Source organism: Protopterus annectens, chromosome 8.part0, assembly GCF_019279795.1.
Source record: "Protopterus annectens isolate FY-2018-M chromosome 8.part0, PAN1.0, whole genome shotgun sequence".
In the NCBI taxonomy this organism is placed as follows: domain Eukaryota; kingdom Metazoa; phylum Chordata; order Ceratodontiformes; family Protopteridae; genus Protopterus; species Protopterus annectens.
In genome coordinates this window covers 768,372,058-768,394,482 of record NC_056741.1, presented here as the reverse complement: position 1 = coordinate 768,394,482, position 22,425 = coordinate 768,372,058, and the positions used below count along the sequence as shown (strand labels likewise).

Below are 22,425 nucleotides of genomic sequence, written 5' to 3'. Positions count from 1 at the left end.
ATTGGCATATTGTCACAAAAGACAAATGGATCCCTGGACATTATAAACAGAGGCTACAGATTCCATTTTCACACCCTTCCAAAAATGAGAGGCATGCCAAACCTGCCACACAATCAAAGGGCAGAGGCACAAAGACAAATTTCAGATCTCATGGACATGAAAGCTATTCAAGAGGTACCTACTCGCGAACAAGGTCAAGGTTTTTATTCCAGACTATTCCTGGTACCAAGGAAGGGAAAAGACTGGAGACCTATTTTGGACCTATCCATCCTAAACACATTTTTACTCGTACCAAAATTCAAGATGCTCACATTACAGCAGCTTCTTCCCATGCTGGGCAAGGAGTCTTGGCTGGTAACATTGGACCTCAAGGAGGCATACCCGCATATCCCAATCAGACAAAATTGCAGAAGATACCTCAGATTTCTTGCAGGTTCAACCCATTACCAATTCTCTGCGTTGCCCTTTGTCTTATCTACTGCGCCCAGAGTATTCACGAAATGCCTGGCATCAGTAATTGCCTACTGCAGACTTCAAGGGATACAAATATACCCATATTTCGACGACTGCCTGATCCACGCGGACAGCAAGCACATACTTCTGAAACATCTGGCTTTTGTAATAATGTTGTTGAATTCTCTGGGATACACAGTCAACAAAAATAAATCAAGGCTAATACCCTCTCAGAAAATAATTTTCCTGGGTGCCAACTTGGACACAAACACCCAGATGGCCTTCCTCACGCCAGAGAAGCAGGGGCAACTAACTCAGTACTTCAGAAAACTAGCAAATTTCACCGGGCAAATCCTGCAGGCTCTGAGATTCATGGCATCTTGCATCGTACTAATCCCATGTGCAAAGCTGCATATGAGGAAACTTCAGTGGTACCTGAAAAACCTATGGTCTCAACACAGCCACAGCTTGGAAACAATAATACCACTAATTCCATGTCTTCAAAAGGAATTTCTGTGGTGGGCTCAAGCATGCCAAAGAAACACAGGTCTCCCATTCTGCAAGCCTCAAGCAAATCAAGTCATCACAACAGACGCCTCGGACTACGCCTGGGGGGCGCACATGACAGATCGGTGCATTCAGGGCAAATGGTCCCAAAAAGAAAAGCACCTTCACATCAATCAAAAGGAAGTGCTAGCAGTAATAAATGCTATTATAGCTTTCAAAGACCTTCTGCATCCAGGTCAACTATTGATAAGGACAGACAACACCACTGTAATGTGGTACATAAACAAACAGGGAGGAACCCATTCATACCCCCTATGCAGGCTGGCCATGTCACTTTGGAACATGGCCCTGGAATTACAAATCGAACTTCAAGCACAGTACTTGCCAGGCAAGGAAAACACGCTGGCAGACAACCTAAGCAGAAATATGACAGATCCACACGAATGGAAGTTGCATCCTCAAGTTTTTACAGAGATAATTCAAGCATGGGGAAGGCCAGACATAGATCTCTTTGCCTCCCACAAAAATCACCAATTGACAAAATTCTGCTCAAGGACTTTCCATCCACGGGCCTGGAGAGTGGACGCTCTCTCTTTCAGTTGGACAACAATGACAGTTTATGCCTTTCCACCTCTTCATCTGTTGCCCAAAGTTCTATTAAAAACCAGAGCAGACAGACCAAAGATGATTCTCATTGCTCCAGACTGGCCAAGACAACACTGGTGCCCACTCCTGAGGAGCCTGACGCATTCCCCTCCATGGACCCTACCTCTAATGCCTCTTCTTCTGACTCAGCACAGCTTCAAAACTCTTCAGAGTCAGCTGAAAACACTCAGTCTGGCCGCATGGAAGATTCCTTAACATCACAACAGACCCTACTCTCCAAGGAGGTGCAGGATGTCATTTTGGAGGCCAGAAGGCCGTCTACTAGAAAAGCTTACTCCACAAAATGGAAGCAGTTTTGTGCCAGGAATGAGAAAAAGGGCCAGAATCCTGGAAAACTGAATTTACCTCAAATATTACATTATCTAGCTGAGCTGCTAAGCAGTGGACTTTCATTCTCCTCCATCAAAATCCATGCCTCAGCCATTTCTGCAGAATACAACACTGATCCACCTTTATTCTCTCACCCCCTCTTAAGACAGTTCCTCAGAGGGGCAAAGAATATAAAACCCCCAAGGAAACAACCAATACCTGCTTGGGATCTCAATTTCATTCTAGAAAAGCTGACCTTGCCTCCTTTTGAGCCAGCTGCCTCAACAGATTTGCAGTATTTGTCCTGGAAAACAGCTTTCCTTCTGGCTATCACCTCAGCTCGTAGGGTATCGGAACTACAAGCCCTCATGGCTGTGCAGCCTTTTATCATCTTCCATCAGGACAGTTTCCTTACGAACCAATCCGTCCTTTATGCCAAAGGTGGTATCCAGGGTAGCTTTGAATCAGGGTATACACTTACCTACCTTTTACCCTAATCCTCAAAACAAAGGGGAGAGACTACTACATTCCTTGGACATCCACAGACAGCTGTGTTATTATTTGGACAGAACAAAGCCTTTCAGAAAATCAGAACAGCTCTGTGTCCTATGCTATAGGAGCTCAAGGGAAGCCAATTTCCAAACAGACAATCTCAAAATGGATAGCCCACTGCATACGCTTTTGTTACTCTTTTCATGGTAAAACTGTACTTGCAGACATCAGATCTCACTCCACAAGGGCCACAGCTATCTCTGCAGCTTTCCTCAGAGGAGTTCCTACCAAAGATATTTTGGAAGCAGCCACTTGGAGTTCTGTGCATACCTTCTCCAAGCACTACCACCTACCATTATACTCCAAAACTAGAGCAGGTTTTGCCACTGCAGTCTTGCAGGGCATTCTGGCTCCTCCTAGTTCCACCTAGTGCCTGCCACCCCTTTCTTAGCTTTGGGATTCTACCCATCTGTTATGACTGCAGCTGTATGCACGATGAACATAGTACAGTTTTGTACCTACCATAAATGTAGATGTTCGAGTGCTAATACAGCTGCAGTCCAGGTTTCCCTCCCTCCTTCCCCTCTTGGGACAGGCCTATTGGCTAACACCTCCTCATACAACCTGATTGGGGTATTCTTTTATGGTGTATTTGCTTGCAACTACTGTATTTTGATTATATTGCATTGCTTTATTACACAAATTTATGTATTGCCTTCCTTCTGGGGGCACCTGACATCTGGGGCAAGAAAAACTGAAGAAAATGGCGTCGGCTGGTTCTTTTATACCTCTGGCGCACTGACGTCAGGGAAGAAGCGACGACAACCGACGCCGGACCTAGACTTTGGAATTCGGCCGACCGAGTACCCGCCTGACGGCAGGAGAACCCATCTGTTATGACTGCAGCTGTATTAGCACTCAAACATCTACATTTATGGTAGGTACAAAACTGTACTTTTCCAATGTCTTTGTTAATGAGATCCATGGTGATGCGCTCCATAGCTTTGCAGACCAAGCTAGTCATGCTTATAGGGTGATAGTTCCCGGGGTCCGTTGTGGATCCACCTTTGTGGAGCGGAGTAACCGTTGCTGTGTGCCACTCTGTGGGCACGTAGCCTGTGGAGAGGCTGAGTTTAAACAGTGTGTTTAGGTGAGGGGTTAGATAATCTTTCAGCTCATGTAGGACACAGCCTGGGACACCGTCCGGTCCCATTGATGCTGTGTTTTTGGCTTTGGAGAGGGCTGTTTTAACCTGAGTGTCTGTGATTTCAGGGGCACTACATTTTTCTGGTATAGTTATGGGCCCTTTTGGGGGTGAAGTTTACACTGAACCTGTCTGCCACGATGTTGGCTATATCGGTCGGTTCACTGTATTTTGTGCCATTCTACAGTAACTCCGAGCAGATCTGAGAATTGCCACTGAGATTCTTGACATAGCTAAAGAATACCTTGTGGTTATCTTTGGAGTCCATGGCAGTTTTTTTTTTCGAAGCTAGCCTTAGGTGATTTTATGAGGGAACGTAGTTTCTTGCTGATGCTGATCAGGGATGTCTTCCCTTGTTAGGATTTTACTCTTTTCTGTACTAGTTTCCTCTTTCTATTGTATAGCTTGTTTATGGCAGGGGTCCACCAGACTGTTTTCTTTTTCTTGGAGGAGTGAGTCGTGGTTTTGTTTGGCCTAGCACGATCCATGCATTATTGTAGGTGCCGGTAGAGTGCATTAGTTAAGGATTTTGCAGCTTGGACAGTGTTATCCTTTAACATGGGGGCTTTGAAACTTTCCACCTCGGTCTTAAGTAACGTGGTTTACTTTTGAAAAGTTTTTCACGGTGGTTTCTTTGACTGGGGTTGGTGGCGGAATGTGGATATCCAGCGTGATTAGTTTATGGTCTGATCTAACTAGCGAGGGGTTGACCTCCGGTGTGGAGCAGCAGTCGCCCATGTTGGTGATGACCAGGTCCAGTATGTTGTCACCTCTGGTGGAGGTGTTGACCAGTTGATCCAGGGCATTTAAGTTTATAAATTCTAGGAAATGTTGGGCCAGGGTGTTCGTACTTGAGTAGCTCTCCCAGTTAATGTTAGGATAATTGAAATCACCCAATATGAGGGTGTTTGGTAGGACCTTTATGTTTCCCAGTGTTTCCAGGAATGCGGAGTGGGGGTCCTGGGACATGGTGGGTGATCTGAAGCAAGCTATAATTTGAATAGCAGTTTTGCCTGTTGTTAGTTGCACGTGGATGATCTCTGAAACATTGTGCTGTGCCACAAACCTGGAGGTGTGGGTATCCTTGATGAATATGGATACTCCCCCACCTTTTGTATTTCGGTCTGGGTTTTGTGTCCGAAATGTATGGTATGAGTTGTAGCTTGGGGTGCTCTGTGGAACCTTAAACCAGGTTTCTGTTACTGCACATATCGATTTTCTCCATACTGAAGAGTGCCTCGAGTGCATGCATTTTGAGGTTTAGACTTCTGGCATTGAGCAGCATTACCCTCAGATGTTCTTCATTCCACATTGCTGCAGTCCTAACTATTGGGTAGTCCGCTGTCCAGTCGGCCCGAATACCAAAGTATATGGCTGACGTCGGTCAGGGCGCATTAGACTGACGTCAGTACGTCAGGGTACTAATGCGCATGACCGACGTCATATCCTCAGTCTTTTTTGCCGCATGGTCCGATGCAGAAGCAATTTTGCGAGTGCAGGTTGGCGTTCTGAAAGTTTCTGAAGTCAGAGTTTCAGACCGAATCAAAGTTGGCTAAGTACCCCGTTGGGGAATATTTTGGTTTTTTCTTGCCTCAGTATTTAACCGGATGTCAGAAAGAAAAAGTGAATAACTGTATTTCTTGTGGGAAACAGATACCTCATAGGGATTACCATACTTTGTGTATACCTTGTTTAGGGCCTGAGCACGACGTTGTTGGATGCCGCTCTTGTGCTAGATTTAACAAACGCACTATTAAGAGAAGGTTAGACTGTGCCAGGTTAGTGTTTGGGAAGCGTTGTAATTATAAAATGCCGTTGGATGCTCCGGCCGCTTCGCTAAAAAGCAAAGATAAAGCAGCAAATCCTAGGGTGGAGGAACCGACAGTCCCAGGCGTCGGTTCTTTGGAAGGCTCAGTGGAGCCGGAGGTTTTGCCAGGTGTCTCTTTGGAGTCTCAGGGAGAGACTTTACTGTTACAGGATGTATCCTCTCAGGAAGTAGGCCAGGCTGAGGGGCTTCTCAGGTGGCTGTTCTTCCCTCTCTTCCTAAGGTGGTTAGAGCCTCCCTTCAGTTTCCAAGGCTTCTTTGAGGGGCAGGCCAAGTTTAGCTTCTGTGGGGGTTTCTCCTAGTGCTTCAGGATCTTTGCCTAAGAAACATATGCTTAAAATGGCAGAGGATTTGATTACTATGATTAGGGTTCTATGCCCCTCGTGATAAGAGGCCTAGGGTGGAACCTGAGTTTGAGAGTTTTGAGCAATGCTCGAGGCTTGAGTCTTGACTGAAGACTTGCAGGAGTACCCTCCTTATTCTGATTCTGATGTGGATGATTCTACTCCTTCTGCTTCTCCTCCTGAGGATTTTTCATTTTCAGAGACTCTGCATTCCATGAGGGAGCATTTTAAATGGGAAGGTCAAGATTTCTCTGATTCCAGGAAAAGGCTTAGGGAATTCTTGTTTTACCCCAGCATAGGCCTTTAGCTATACCTCCTGTTTTGAATGTGGTGGAAGATGCGTTTGCAGAGGCTTCCCTGAATCCTGATTCTTTGCCTCCTGCCCCAGTTAAACCGGATAGGTATTATAGGGTGCCTGAAGCTCATAAGTATCTTTTAAGAGTCCTAGGGCAGACCCAGAAACTGTCTCTCAGGGGCCTAAAGGTGTGAAGGCCTCAGTTGTTAAAAATCCTGTCCCTCCTGATAAAGAGGCAAGGGCTTTGGATAGATGGGGAAAGAAAGTGTATACTTCTTCCACTTTAGCCATGAGGGCGTTGAATTGTCAGTTTCACATGTTAAAATATCAGAATTATCTTCTTTCACAGTTGAAATCTAAGGTGGATGCTCTGGCTGAAGGTATTGAGTGTAAAGAGTTGCAGGATTTAGTTCATGTGTCTGAACAGGTGGGTAAACATTCCTTGCAGTGTGGTTTTGATGCTGTGCAGGCCTCCTCCAGGGTGGCTGCCACTGGTTCTGTTCTTCGTAGGCACGCCTGGCTGAGGGATCAGAATTTAGCTGAGCATGTTAAGACAAGGATTTTGGATGCTCCTTTACAGTCTGATGTGTTGTTTGGTTCGCCTGTGGAAGCAGTTTTGAAGAAAATGGAGGACAAGGCTAAGTCTATGCAAACTTGTTAAAGATTTTTTGCAGGTGCAGCCTCCGAAGTTTAGTAGAAATTGGCCTACTAAGGGATGGACTTATCCTGCTTATGATTCCCAGTCTAGGGGTAGGTCTAGACGTGGTAGGGCAGAGCTCAGGGTTCTTTTAGGCCTAGGTCAGGGAGTTTCCCTGCTCAGACTTCTGGTGAGGGCAGGGGTCAGTCCTTTCGTAAGCAGACCCAATGACCTGCCTTTTCAGCTGCCAGTACGTTCTCGCCTGGCAGCACCTTTGGGAGGAAGGCTGTCTCTTTTCAAAGAAAATTGGGATTTAATTACCCAAGACAGATGGGTTCTGGATATTATTCACCACGGTTACAGGTTTTATTTCCATACCTTGCCTCCTTTCAAAGGCATGCCAGACATTCCTCCTCTTCAAAGAACAGAGGCTCACAAGCAAATTTCTCTGTTGCTCCAAATAGGGGCCATTCAGTCAGTTCCTGTGCCGGAAAGGGGCCTAGGATTTTATTCTCGCCTGTTCCTAGTACCAAAGAAGGGGAACACGTGGAGACCAATTCTGGATTTATCTATCCTCAACACTTATCTGGACATTCCCAAGTTCAAAATGTTGACGTTACAACAGCTTTTACCTCTGCTGGGCAAAGATCACTGGATGGTAACTTTAGATCTCAAGGAAGCTTACCTTCATGTGCCAATAAGACTAAGTTGCAGGAAGTATCTGCGTTTTCGAGCTGGAAATTTTCATTATCAGTTCTCTGCATTGCCCTTTGGCTTATCTACTGCCCAGAGTATTCACAAAGGTTCTGGCTCCAGTGATAGCTTACTTCAGGCTAAAAGGAATCCAAATCTATCCTTACTTGGACGACTGCCTGATTCTGGCTCAAGTAAAAGAAGATCTTCTACAGCATCTGGAATATGTCATAGCAGTGCTAAGATGCCTAGGGTATTCTGTGAACGAAATAAAGTCCAGTCTAGTACCCTCTCAAGACATGTGCTTTCTGGGTGTGAGACTGAATACAGCAGCCCAGATGGCCTTTTTAACCCCGGACAAACAAAAGAATCTTTTCAGTTACTTCCATCATCTATCTCTTCAGTCCGGGCTGACTGCAAGGACAGTCCTTCAAGCCTTAGGGTTCATGGCATCTTGTATTCTGGTGCTTCCCAATGCCAAACTGCATATGAGGAAGCTACAATGGTATCTCAAAAATCTGTGGACACAGCACTGCCAGGATTTGGACACTGTCATTCAAATAATACCTTGCATTCAAAAGGAATTTTTGTGGTGGGCTCAGGAATGTCACCTAAACAAGGGACTCTCTGTGACCCGGCCAGAGGCAAGTCAGATTCTAACGACAGATGCCTCAGATATTGCTTGGGGAGCTCATCTAAATGGAAAGTGGATACAAGACAAGTGGCCTGCCAGACTACAGCATCTACATATCAACATGAAAGAGATGTTAGCAGTTCAGTTTGCATTAATTGCTTTCAAGGAGTTACTTCTTCCAGGGCAGGTGTTGATTCTAACAGACAACACAACTGTCATGTGGTACATCAACAAACAAGGGGAACACATTCTTACCCATTGTGCAGACAAGCAATGATTTTATGGGAGACTGCGCTCACTCTGCAACTAACTCTGCAGGCAAGGTTTCTGCGGGAGCACAGAACTCCTTAGCAGATGTATTAAGCAGACAAATCATGGATCCCCACGAGTGGAAACTGGATCTTCATGTATTTCAAAATTTGACAGTGTCATGGGGAACTCCAGACATAGATCTGTTCGCTTCTCCACTAAACCACCAGCTGCCAAAGTTTTGCACGAAGGGATTTCATCACACAGCTTGGAAAGTGGATGCTCTTTCTTTCAGTTGGAAAAATCTTCATGTGTATGCCTTTCCACCTCTGCCTCTTCTTCCAAAGGTGCTTCTAAAGGTCAGACAAGACAAGCCAAGGATGATTTTAATAGCTCCAGATTGGCCTCGGCAGCACTGGTACCCATTACTGAGGAGTCTGGTAAGGAAGCCTCTATGGCCTTTACCCTTGATTCCACACCTGTTGTCTCAGAGGGACGGTCATCTGCTCAATGTCAAGCTTCACTCTCTACATCTCACAGCCTGGCATATTCTGTTTTGAAAGACAGCAGGTCTCAGCTTCCTCAACAAGTTTTAAATGTGATTATGGAAGCCAGAAGACCTAGTACAAGGAAAGTGTACGCAGAAAAATGGAAGAGATTCTTGTTTTGGAGTGCAGCAAACAATTTGGAGATTACGGAGCCAAATTTGAGTGTGGCTCTTCAATATCTTACTGAGTTACTGGACAAAGGTTTGTCTTTCTCTTCCATTAAGATTCATGCTGCAGCAATTTCAGCTCACTATGATTGTGACCCACCATTGTTTTCGCATCCTTTGTTCAAGCAATTTCTTAGAGGGGCAAAGAATATAAGACCCCCAGAGAGCTCCTACTCCTGCTTGGGATCTCAATTTTGTGTTGGAGAAACTTACTCTGCAACCTTTTGAGCCTGCGGCTACTGCTGAATTGAAATACTTGTCATGGAAGACTGCTTTTTTGTTGGCCATTACTTCTGCAAGAAGGGTTTCTGAGTTGCAGGCCCTTATGGCAGTGGAGCCTTTTTTGATTTTTCATAAGGATAGGGTATCTTTACGTACTAATCCTTCCTTTATGCCTAAGGTGGTTTCTAGTGTGGCTTTAAACCAAACTATTCATTTGCCTACCTTTTATGCAGATCCCCAAAATAAAAGGGAAAAGATTTTGCACACTTTAGATGTACACAGGCTATTGCGTTATTATTTGAGCAGGACTAAGGATTTTAGGCAGTCTCAGCAGTTGTTTGTTTCTTTTGCTTTGAGTTCAAAGGGCAAGCCTGTGTCAAAGCAAACTATTTCTAGGTGGATTGGGTGTTGCATTACTTTTGTTATTCCCATCATGGCAAGGAGATTCCAGCTGGGATTAGGCCTCATTCCACTAGGGCTACTGCCACTTCCACAGCATTTCTAAGGGGTGGCAACTAAGGATATTTTGGAGGCAGCTACTTGGAGTTCAGTGCATACTTTCTCTAAGCATTATCACCTTCCTCTCTACTCTAAGTCTAGGGCTGGTTTTGCCACAGCTATTTTGCAAGGCATGTTGTCTGTTCCTGCTTCCTTATGATTTGCCAGCCTCCCTTACCTCTGCTTTGGGATTCTACCCAATAGTTAGGACTGCAGCAATGTGGAATGAAGAACATAGTACAGTTTTGTACCTACCATAAATGTAGATGTTCGAGGATCCACATTGCTGCAGTCCAATTTACCCTCCCTCCTTCCCCTCTGTGTTAGGGGTGGTTGTGTAGGTGAGGTTATATTCTGCTGATTGTGTATATATTGTATATATATATTTTTTGGTGCAGGTATTTTGGGAGTTTTTGGTTTTGGCCTTATCTTTTCAGGGTCTTCTGACATCTGGGGCAAGAAAAGACTGAGGATATGACGTCGGTCATGCGCATTAGTACCCTGACGTACTGACGTCAGTCTAATGCGCCCTGACCGACGTCAGCCATATACTTTGGTATTCGGGCCGACTGGACAGCGGACTACCCAATAGTTAGGACTGCAGCAATGTGGATCCTCGAACATCTACATTTATGGTAGGTACAAAACTGTACTTTTTTTGTTACTTGTGTTATCTATGGCAGTGGGTTTGTCTTTTGAGCCTTGCCTAAAAAAGGCACTATGGGGGTGGCAAGAGCTTTGGCCAGTATTCAAAAGCCTAAGGGTGACAGGTGCAAGCCGTCTCTAGCAAAGCAGCGTGGCTTGTCGAGCATGTCATCCCAGGCTGACGGACACTGGATCCCCTTTGAATGACACCAGAAGCTTAGCCAATTGTTGAAATTGATCATTTTTTCTCGATACCATGGTATCATTCTTGGTGAGGGCAGGATGCTACTCTCCGGGTCGGGGTCATACCAGCCTGGGCTACGTGATCAGAGAGCTCCTCCATGTCTCTTTTCATGTATTCCAGGGAGGTACAGCTCGGGTCATTCACACCAACATGGACAATGACAGAGTCATATTTGTACTTGTTCTGGAGTGACCTGAGTGCTTGTGTGATGGGGTGGATCCTGGCACCCGACAGGCAACTAACAATAACCTTCTCCTTGTTCATCCTAGTGAGTGGGATGTCAGTGTGCCTGACTGTACAGTCACCTATTACTAGTGTGTTGTGTATGTTATTTTGCCTTAAGGGCTGTGATTGTGTGGCACACTGGTTTTGTGAAGTATGTGTTTCATGGTTTGTGTTGCGGGGGTGGAGATTGCTAGGATGTCTGCTTTGGAGGTCTCTGTTGCTTTTGCAGATTTTTATTTAGAGCCTCCATGTATGTTTTTGTGTATTTGTGTGTTTTTTGCCAGTGCTGGTTTCATAGGTCTATGTGAGACTGATGGTGTGATGCTAGTAATTCCTTTCTCCTCTTGACCGCCTGGTCCATTCTTGGATTGAGAGAGCTTAGCCTCCAGTTTGGCTGTATTATTGCATCTCTCGCATGTATTAGTGTTTGGTGGAAGGAGGAGGGGGTTGTCTGTGTACATGAGGCAATTGTAACATTGCCTCAAAATGCCCAGATTCACCAGTTGGACTGGAGAGTACACCGGAAACTGCCCTTTGGACATGCCTGGATATAGGTACAGTGAACTGTTTTACTGATTGGCTGGTAAGGTTGAATAGAGAGCCTTGTCCTTCTCTACAGTATAGGGGGGTCTAGTGCTAAGGTTTATTAGTGCTTGCTATGAGTTTTGGGCAAGTGCAGGGATGAGAAGTGAATGATTGGAATGCTTAAGTTGAAAGTTTGTCTAGTTCCAAGAGAAAAATTGAAGAGTACACTTTGTGGAGCCGGGCGTAGTTATACCCTAGCTAACTGGCTCTGCCCGGCTTGCAAAACCGTGCAAATGCAGGTTTTATAGCAGGGGAATGAAAGGGATAGTAATTAGCCCAAAATGGCCAATAAACTACTAATTACTGGGATGAAACCACTCCTCCAGGGGACAGATAGGCTGCTCAAAGCTCCCTCTCTCACAGTGAACACAGAAAACTTCCTTCTATCCAAGAAAGGTATGGGCAAACATAGAAACTTGTAACACAGCCCTGAATTCAGCACTAACCTGAAAACTGGACTAAACTAGCTTAGAAAGGTGGGAAAACAAGTATTTTTTTGTTTGTTTTTTTTGTTGTTTTCAGAAAATAAAGCGGATACAGTAAAAAAAAACACTTTAAATGCACAGAAATGGGTATCACACGAGTGTGTAGCCTACAGCAGTTAAACAGGTACTATAAACACAAAAACGACTTTGTTAAAGTGCAAGCAGTAAAATAAGTGCAGTATATAGCTTAAACTAGCTTTTTAAATCACAGAAACTCTAGAAAATCGGTGTTTTGGGTGGAATTGGCTAAAGGCAGCAAGAAAACTCAGAAAAATGATAATCGCTCAAAAGTCTCTCTTTTGTCTCACTGCTGCTGTAGAACTCTTGCAGGAGAGGTTTTCATTACTTGCAGCTGTTTTTCTCGCCCTCAGGATTCTGGGTTGACCCTTAACCAACTGTCTAAGTTGGAATACATCTGTTTTTGGATGGTTGAAAATCAGCTTAAACTCAGTACCTGTAAGAGTGTTGTTATGGCCATTTATGCTGCCCAGAGAGATTGTGTTCCATCTCAAATGTAACACACATTGGGAGCAGACTCCAGTTTGTGTCAAATGTGCAAGTCCTGTGGATAATTGTGGAAACACTTACTGTGTTGGACAAGATCTCATCTGCAGTCAAGTCACCTTGTCTGTCTGAGGATCATTGCCATTATCTGTTACCTCATTCCACCTGCTGGTCTCTCTGTAGTGGTACATGCTCTTGTTTCTAGTTTGGACTACTGTGATGCTTTGTACTTTAGGCTACCTGACTTAGAACTAGAGCACCATAGCTGGTGCAAAATTCTACCTCCTGGCTACTTGTGGGGGTTTCCAAATAGCATCAGATTCTGTCATTTTTGCTAGAGTTGCACTAGTTACGTGTCTGGCACCATTTCATCCATAAAGTACTTTTTCTACTTTGGCATGACTTGCAAGGCTTACTCCCCATCTTTGTAATCTCTTTAGTTGCTATTGGCCATCTTGGTATTGCATTCTGCCCTTATGAGGCAGTTAATAGTTCCTTTGGTGCTTCTTGAAAACTCTGGGATTATTTTCCTTTATTCATTAGAGTGTGCACCTTTTGGTACCTCATATGTGGTTTTTGCCTCACATTTTTGGTCTGTTTCTTATAAAATTGTGGTTTTTTGGCAATTCATTGGTAAATCATTGAGGGTTGAAGTCAGAAAATGGCAGACATTTGAGTTTCAGACTTCATACCATTCAAAAAAAATTCATGTTAATGTAAAACCTGTTATTCCTTCAGCTTTCTAAGAGCAATATTTAAAGTGTCCCTATTTTTGCGCCTTTGTCCCTCCCCATTATTTATGGCTTTGTCCAGATTTTTTGCTGTAAGAGGTTGAGAGGTATGCTGGTTGGCTGAGAATATCCGCGACTCAGGTGTTTTCTAGCATTTCTTAAAAATGGTGCCAGTTTGATTTTGACATTCATATGAACTGATTTTTAAGTGCATTGCTTTCTTGCTCTCACATTCATAATGGTACACAAATAATTTATTTTATCCACAGTGCTTTGTTCAGTTTATTTTACTGGCTCTTGATTATGATACATTTGCAATTTATACTCCTGGTTTATTGTTTATATATTTTGACAAATTTTATTGATTAACTTATTTTGCAGTGTAGTTGCTTATCTGTTTTTTTTAACTTAGTTTGTACAGTGTACTGATTCAGGCATCAAACAAACTTGAACATGTGGTAGAATAATTGAAAATTGTCCAGTAATTTTGTACCCAGTCACATGCAGTATTTTCTAGAAAGGGTGCGCAAGTTAAAATTTTTTGTTAAAACACCTTCTGTTTTAGTTCATAAGCAATGCTGCCACTAGCCAAACTATCCTAGCAAAATCAATAACACAAAAGTATTTTCCTTAAAGTAAAACAGCCCTTAAATATTTGAATTGTAGTTTATAGTTCTGAACAGTCATGCTCTCATACGAGATACCACAGTTAATAATACCAGCTTAATGCACAAACCCATAAGCTCATAAATAAATAAGTAAATCACTCGCTCCAGGAATTTAAAACTGAATAGTAACATGTCTTACTTGAAATAAACAAAATGAACATTTCACTTGAAAAGTAAATATATAATAATCTTGCACAAGTAAGTTAAACTGAGTTTTGAGGAGACAGATCATTTATGTCGAACTCTGTTGGCTGGTGTAGACCCTAACTAATTTTATCTAAATATATACTTTGCCCTGTCTTTCACTAGTTTTCAAAATCAGAAGAGATTCTGCAAAGTTCTTAAAGTAGCTATTAAAGAGGTATACTAAATATGCCGGCAGTATCAATTTGGGAACAGTAAATCTTACCAAAGAGGATGGCAAGCACGTAATGAATGTTATAACTATATTAGCTGTTTGTAAAGTTGAAATAATATGGGATCTAATTTTAATAAATTCATTCATGAGTGTTTAGAGAGTATGAGTGAAACAGACCATTCCACATCAAACTGTAATTCTAACAGAGTCCATGAACATACTGATTTAGAAAAATGTTTGATTTCTGATTCATGGGACACACAAACAGTGTATGCAAAGGTACCACACTGACTGGAAGATTAATATGATTTGTAGCTGGTAGGATCTGATTCATATTTGAACCATTCTTTAGTGCAGTCATTAGGCTTCCAGTTGAATATGCAGCAGTAATGTGAAGTCCATGTTGCTGTAAATAGGTGAACAAGGTAGGAAGGATCCAGAGGAAATTTACAAAGAAAATATGTGGATCCAAGAATTTTGACTATATGAAAAGATTGAAAGCTTTTGCTTCATAAGTTGTTGAAGAGTAAGAGGACATTTGATTGTAGTTTTAGTTTAGAAGGCCTTCAGAGATGAAATTGTGTTAACTATCTGGGATTACAACATTCAGGGATCAGAAAAATGCTCATTGAGTGGTGTGATGAAAGATGAGGATAATAAACTGAATTATAAAAGGAATTAGGGACATTTGTAGAATCTCCATTGGCTTTGGAGAAATGAAATTTGGTGTTCAACAAGCACTCTGGAGTATTCAGTTACTTGTTACCCTGATATTGTAAGTATGCATTTCAGCTTCTGCTTCATGGAGTCACCATTTGTAAGAGTGCACTCATTTATGGAGGTTTGTGACTTTATATTTGTACTGTTTACATTTGACAGTCAGGTGCAGACAGCGTTTTCATCTTTTTGGTTTGTGAAAATATGAGTAGGTATAGGTAATAGGGAGTAGTACTTGAAGGGAAGAAGGTTATTTGCATCCTGCACGTTACTGAGTTTGGTCCTACAATTTGTTGAGTATATGGGGTGGCTGATATGAAAAAAGACACTTCAACCAGGGGGCACATACACTATGAGGACATCACATTGCTAGCAGGATTTTACTGAGATAGCTGTGTGGGAGCCTAATTGCATGCATCTAAAATAAAATAAAGTGTGGAGGAGAAGCTGAGAAGGAAAGGGAACTGCATTTGGGAGACATCACTTATTCATTCAGGAGGCAGAGAGTAAAGGATTATTACTCCAAGTGGCTATATTCATTCCTTTGTGACAAACATCTGGAGGCGGCGAGAAGGATTTATAGTCTAAAGGGGATAGTGGCATTAATTTCTTGAAGAGTTAGTGGGCAGGAGGGGATGAAAAGGCTGAAAATTTGATAGACCGCATTCCTTCTTAGCATGAGCATTGATGGTACACATCTTTCCAGGAGTGCTGGGAGAGAATGACTAAATTTCTGTGGCAAAACCCTCCTCACTAAGGGTATAGATTTGAGCTGGCGGAGTTCTGGTGGTGAGGACCAGAACAATACAGATGTTTTTAGAATAAATAGGTGCAGAAAGGAGAATATTCCATACTGTATTTGTTATGTAACCACATACCTCTTGTAATAGTGAATGCATTATCTCCAAAATAAAGGTCACTAGCCTGCTGCATTTCCTAGGGTTCACCGTAGCCATTTTACATTGTATTACTCCTCAGACCATGTAATGAGTAAAAAGAAAATGGTGACGTACGACTATAAATGTAACTCATTTCCTTGATAGGAAGTCCTAGGAGATTGAGAGGTAGAACATGAATGGGAAACAGGATGGTGGATGGCAGTAGATGCATTGCATCGGCAGAACCTCATTTGAAAGAGGATAGTACCCAGCCATAGGACGTATGGAACACAATGACTGTGCTGTGTTGGCATTCCTGCTTGGGAACTGTTTTTATGATGTTTTTTTTTTCTGTGTTAGGTAATGAAACAAGTCTAGAATTCAAGAACATTACTTCAGATACATCCACTCTAGCAGGACCTATTACCACATGGAAAGGCAACCTAGAAACTGCTTCAAAGACTGAGAGCACAAGAGCGGCCACTACACCCCTGACTACATCTCCTCCTCCTCCTCTCACTACTGCTACTACTACTACTGCTACAACTACTATGAAACATGTGACAACAGTATCCATAACTACAACCAAGAAAACAAAAGCACCTGGCTCTCTTCAGACTTCCACCACTGCTGCTGCTGCCACCAGCACCACCCATGCTACCACCATAATTGTGGCTCCTGCTGGCTCAATTCAAGATCCTTCCATCCTGGATATTGGAGATGACAGGAAAGGTGAGGAAATCTGCTTTTGCTTCTTTGTATATCCTGTTTGTCGCATCATTTTTAGGAGTGCATTGTTCGTCACACAGTTGGTTATCTATTAAGCTGTTGTTAGTATATTTCATCCAAACTTCTTTCTTTTTTTCTGTGCTTTATTTTTTAGCCCCTGTGACTGCTTGCAATTGAGCCTTTCATGGTAGGGTTCCCTGTTATCAGGGAGTCCCTAGTAAAGTGCAGGTGTGAGAGCCATTTGCAGTAGCTGTCATTCAGGAAGCCATAAGGATTGCCTCTGCCCTTGCTGGCATCCTGACACTGAGGGTGCATGGCAATAGGCCCTAGCTCCTTCCCTTAGACCAATTGGATGAACTATTTACATTGCCTCGGGGACAACAGTCTCCTCCTCAGTTCAGTAGCATGCTCCTGTGCACTCACAGCCTCCAGTTGGTGACTGAATACCTACCCCTGGGGCTGCCTTGTACACTGCAACTCTCCTTTGAGGGATTGTGGCATTGAATTGCCCTAGACCCACTCCCTCTCAGTTACCTGCGCCATAGTTGCTTTATCCCTCTATGCCACTGGAACTGGCTGCATTCTACTGTTGCTTATAATATTTTTTTGCTTAAGAAATATTTATTTTCTTTATTGACTACTAAGTGCTGTTACTATATGAATGGTAATTTTCAGGCACAGCATGAGTGCCCATTCAATTTTAGGTTCATAGGGAAGTAATAGGCTAGTTTCCCTTGTGGGCCATTTTAAGCCTAACCATTTTTCCCTTTCAAAGGTGAGAACCAAACCCAGTACCTTGTGTCTGTCAGGTAAAACACCTTGACTATTATGCCAATACCCAACCTCTGACTGACTTTGCTGATAATACATTCGTTGATCCTCGTATACTTGGTAGCCACCTTTCTAACTGCAAGTGAACTCTCTCTCTGTTTTGCATCCTATTTCTGTGTCCTGTTATCTGATGCAGTTAACCTTTAGACAAAGACACTTGTGTGTTCGAAGTGTGTGGTAGAAGAAAGAATTGAGCAACACTTACACATATGCGTGGATATAATAATGGATGGGGTGAGCTGCTTTTTTATCCCGAAAAGTACAAATGTGGTGCAGTTTTCTATAATAACATCACACAGTGGTAATAAAAGAGGCTGTAGATCCTTCTATACCAGTTGCACACCATCTCCACTGTCTTTTTAATAAAATAATGTTATAGTGAAAATTATTCTGATGTCTTGCTGATCTCAGTCTGCCACTCACTGTAAATGTTTGCAGTTTAAGGGTAACCAAACTTCTCAGGTGAATGTATTGCTTTTATGTGTATAGCTTGGTGGTATCTGAGAAAACATTTTAGATTTTAAAACCTTGACTTCCACTGTGTAGTCTTCTGCTAATGAAGTACAGAGCAGAGCATGGACATCACAGTGACCAGGAAAAAAATACTTTTTTGCAGATTCCCAGATTATTACATGCCTATTGATTTTGCAGCAAGAAGGTTAGGTCTCCTGCATCCCTGTTGTGAGAAGAATTTGGGCCTTTTCATCCTCTTGAGAGGTACGAAAGAATGGGGTCACTGGGCAGTACTGAAGGGGCTCCCTATTAAAATGCCAAGTGCTGAAAAGCTGAAAAAAGACAGAAAACCTGGAGAAGAGCGAATATTAAAAATCACACTTCCCTTAAAGCTTATTTTTGCAGTGTGGAGAGTACCACCTGCACCCCCATGTGGGGGCCCCTCACATGCCCAAACTTGTGTATATGTAAAAACTCTGAGATTGCCATACCTCAAATAAAATTGAGTATTCTGAGAAATGGCATCTTGGACTTGGCATGTATAAGTCTGTTCTTTCTGCCATTGTCTGTGCATTTCGGGACTCAATCTAGCGGGTGCCAATATTTCAAATGGATACTACTGAAAGTGTAGATCTGATACTGGAGAATGTACATTTCTCTGTAAATGATTTTTCTTGTCCATGAATGTTGTGCAGTAAATATGAAGGCTCCATTGTTCTCCTGACCCTAATCATTATAAACTGCTGAGGAAGGACTTTTTTTTTACCAGCCTGAAAGATTACCTGTAAAATTGATTTTCAGGCTAGTGGAGGCAGGTTATGCTAAAAGAATCTTAAATCTGTCTCTGGATTTTAAGGAGGACATCAGGAAACTGTGAAGCTCAGACCACTGTAGCAGCCATAGGATCACATTGTTTGCTTCCCTGTACAGTCTGCATGTAGAGTGAGGATTTGTGAAATACTTGACCACTTAGTGAGGCCACAGATGCAGTTGATATTTTCAAATATGGCATTATAAATCAACTCCTAGCACATTCCTACTAATGCGCAATACTAAACCAATATATCTCCAACTTTGCAGGTAATTCTTTGTCTAGAAATATACTTTTTTGTGTCAGGGATGCTCATTGCAAACTTCAGTTAAGTGCTAATCATTTTTAGGCATGTTTGTGCAGTCTTACTTATTCCTAACCTTCTCAGTAATTAGACTTTCACCTTAACCTTGGCAAAACTGTCACTTTTCATAGCTAAGATATTCATCATAGTGGTCACTTCTGCAGTAGTCTAAGCTATATGGATTATATCCTGCATAGATTATAATAGCCAGCTAACTTCCAAAGCTTCAGGGCGCCTACCACACCCCAAACCATTTATCTCAAGCTGCGTTGACTAGAAGACAAATTTGGGAGCAAAGCCCCTTCTGACATCAAGGAGAATGCTCCCCTGTGGGCTTTTTAAGGATCAATGGTCAGCTAATGCTGTTCCTTTGCTGGGCAAATAAGTTCCCTTTGGGGAAAACCGTCCACGTATTGTTTAAACTTACTTTCCTGTTTAGGAAAGTATTTTTTAACATAGGACTGTATTTTTATTGACTATCATATGGCCTTATTGTACTTTTAAATGGGAACACACTTTTGTTTCTGACAGTTTCAAAGTTAGTTTAAACATTCTAAGACTTTTTTTTTTGTCTGTGGAAAAGCTAGGTCTGAATTTATTTTTTGGAGCAGATAGTGTGTCGGAGTGCTTTTTACTGTGTTTTAACTTAGAAAAGTTACTTTTAATTACATTTTATATTTTACTGGTTTGTGCCTCTTAATTTCCCTGTGAAAGGAGCACCATTTTTGTTGAGCGTGGAACAAACTACAGTCCCACTGTTAGTCCATCTTCCAGCCACAAAAAGAAAAAGTTAACTAAACAGCCTTTGCCACCACAGCATGCTAGCAATTTGACACAGCTATAGGTGGATAACCCAGTTGTGTCCAAAACTGGTTCTGCAGACCAGTCATATATTTATGTGGATCTGTCTGATGTTCATGCAGCCACTATGGACTGGAGGTCGGCCACATCATCTGTGGCTGTTGGAGTCCCCCCAGTGGGCAAGGGAGAGACACAGTCTTTGGTCTTGGGAGAAAGGGGAGGGAAGGTGTCCCTGGGAAAACTGTTACTGCCTTTAATAGTCCTGTTGGGCCCAACGTTCTTGTCAAAAAGAAACCGTCACCAGTTCTGCTGGAGAGCAGTAGTTTGCCTGGTTCATGGTCTTGTACAGACTATTGGTCCTTCTCATCAGGTGTTTTTTGGTAAAAGAAACATGGATTCCTCTTTTCCAGAAGAGATTAAACAAACTGAATCTAGAGAAGAAAGTGATTTTGACAGGCAGTGTTTTCTTCTCTGATTTTTGATTTAGACCGAGAGAAGAGCATGGTGTTGGAATCTATGTGAAGGATTCATCTCCTCTGAGATTGTTTCCAGAATATGCCAGTCTTTTCAGTGGGAGAAGAACAAGATTTTTCAGTCCCTCAGAAAATACTATGAGTTTACAACTGGAATTCCCAGAACACCTATCCATCCCCCAGTGCTGTCATTATTGGAGGATGTGTTTGTCCAGCTTGTTTTTTCCCTGACCGCCAACATACTACACCTAAGAAAGCAGATAGAATGCAAGAAGTTTCAGTCTTTCAAATTTTTATACAGTCACCCCAGACTTGACCCTGCAGCAGTTGCTTCATTTGATCCGGCTGCTGCCAAGTATTTTATTAATTCTTATCCTTCCCTTTCAGACAGGGATGGTAAAACAGTTAAGTTTGGGCAAAAAGTCTGTATGCGTCTGCATATTTGATTTTTAGAATTTTGAGTTGCCAGGCTCATATATTAAGGTTCATTCTGACTAATTGTAAAAGTATGAGGAATGCTTGATCAGCAATTCCTTCTTGTGGAGAAAAATCTGTTTTGTGTGGTGTAGTGTCTTCAGTTTCATGGTCATAACTCATTGTTTAAAGTGCGTTTATGACTGTACTACTTCCAGAGATGTTGCACTGATACTGTGTTGAGGGGTTTGCCTGGCTGTGAATTCTTAGAACCTCCCAGAAGATGTAAAAATTGCAATTTTAAATTCTCCTTTAGAAAGAGATTTACATTTTGAACCCTCTGCAGCAGAAGTTATCAAAAAATGTGATGTGAGAGGTTAGCTGACACAGGGAATATTTCAGATTGTTCAGCCCCCTACTCCTAATTTTCTATGGAATTTTTGCTCCCTTGTCCAGTATTAGTAAATAGCAAAATCAGTAGTCTCCACAAAATGGTAAGCAGACATTTAAAAAACAATGACAGGAAGGTTCCAAAAAGAAAGCGGGCGCCCCTCGCCCAGAACAAAGGATGGAAAAACGAGACAATGATTACATAAGGACCTTGCCCCCACCCGACCCCCACCTCACTGTGGCAGTCTGTTAACCCTTCCAGAAATTCTGAATCTCCATTTCCCTGTTTAGCAACAGATTGTTTCAGACAAATGGGTTCTGAGGTTACTACACCTAAGAAAGCAGATAGAATGCAAGAAGTTTCAGTCCTTCAAATTTTTATACAGTCACCCCAGACCTGACCTGGGTCAGTACAGTCATTTATTTAGAAAGGTTATACACTGCAGTGGGAAGGAGTCCCACCATTCCAGGGAATTATTCCACATTCACCAGACGAAACCTTTCTGTTCCCTCCTGTCTTACAACACATGCTGTCTCAGGGGGTAATAAAATCAGTTTCCCCTTCCCAGTTGGGAAAAGGTTTTTATTCAAGAATGTTTTTAGTACTAAAGAAGGAAAATACTTGGGAGACCTGTTCTGGATCTCTTTCCTAAATCTGTTACTGCGAAGTTCAAAATGCTTTCACTTGACAACCTGTTACCCATTCTTCCAAGTTTGAGTGTTTTTGGTAACCTTAAATATAAAAGATGCTTATTATATTCCTATTGATCCAGATTTCAGTTGTTTTTAATCACCTTTATTACATTTTCCCTTTAAGAAGACATGGACAAGTATGCATTAACAGAAAAGAAAACAAACTATACTAACATTTTCCCATTTGCATACATTATACATATATTTTTTTTTTGTAACTATCATCAGTCTAACATTGCATAAATTGAAGAATCCCTGCCTTCCCCTAAATCTCACTTCTCCTGAACATTATTCTACATGTATGGTTCCCACAATTTTCATGTATTTCTATGTAATTTTCTTCCCTTTTCTAAAGATCCCTCTTCCGGTTTTTATTTCTTCTTCTTAGGTTCATAGGTTCATACTAGGCTATCTGCCTCAGGGCATTTATAAGCCTAGCCAGAATGTGTTTGGCTTTCGCCACCCATTTTAAATTAATTTTGCTATGCCTTTTTTTGAGGTTAGTATACTGTGCCTTTGTCTAACAGTGACACAGAAGTGATACCCGGGGTAAACCTACGATCTCCCATCCACTCATCAAGATTCCTCTTGAAGAGAGTCAATGAGGGACTCTGCCTAACCTGGACTGGGAATTTTATTCCAGAGTGAAGGGAGCCTCTGGGTTATGAATCTGTCCCTCCAGCATGTCCTATTTATTTCAGTGCTGAGGTTCAAGTCTCTCGAGCGTGTAGCTCGATGGGATA

The 22,425-nt window shown here is 42.3% G+C and overlaps 1 protein-coding gene across 1 annotated transcript in view; it reads left to right on the top strand.

Moving 5' to 3' along the window:
• The window catches only part of LOC122809035 (putative GPI-anchored protein pfl2), a 574,977-nt gene that overhangs the window by 441,465 nt on the left and 111,087 nt on the right, over positions 1-22,425 (top strand). The window contains exon 3 of the mRNA XM_044080240.1: positions 16,144-16,515. Coding sequence (XP_043936175.1) covers positions 16,144-16,515 — 372 coding nt within the window. The remainder of the gene's footprint in view (positions 1-16,143; positions 16,516-22,425) is intronic.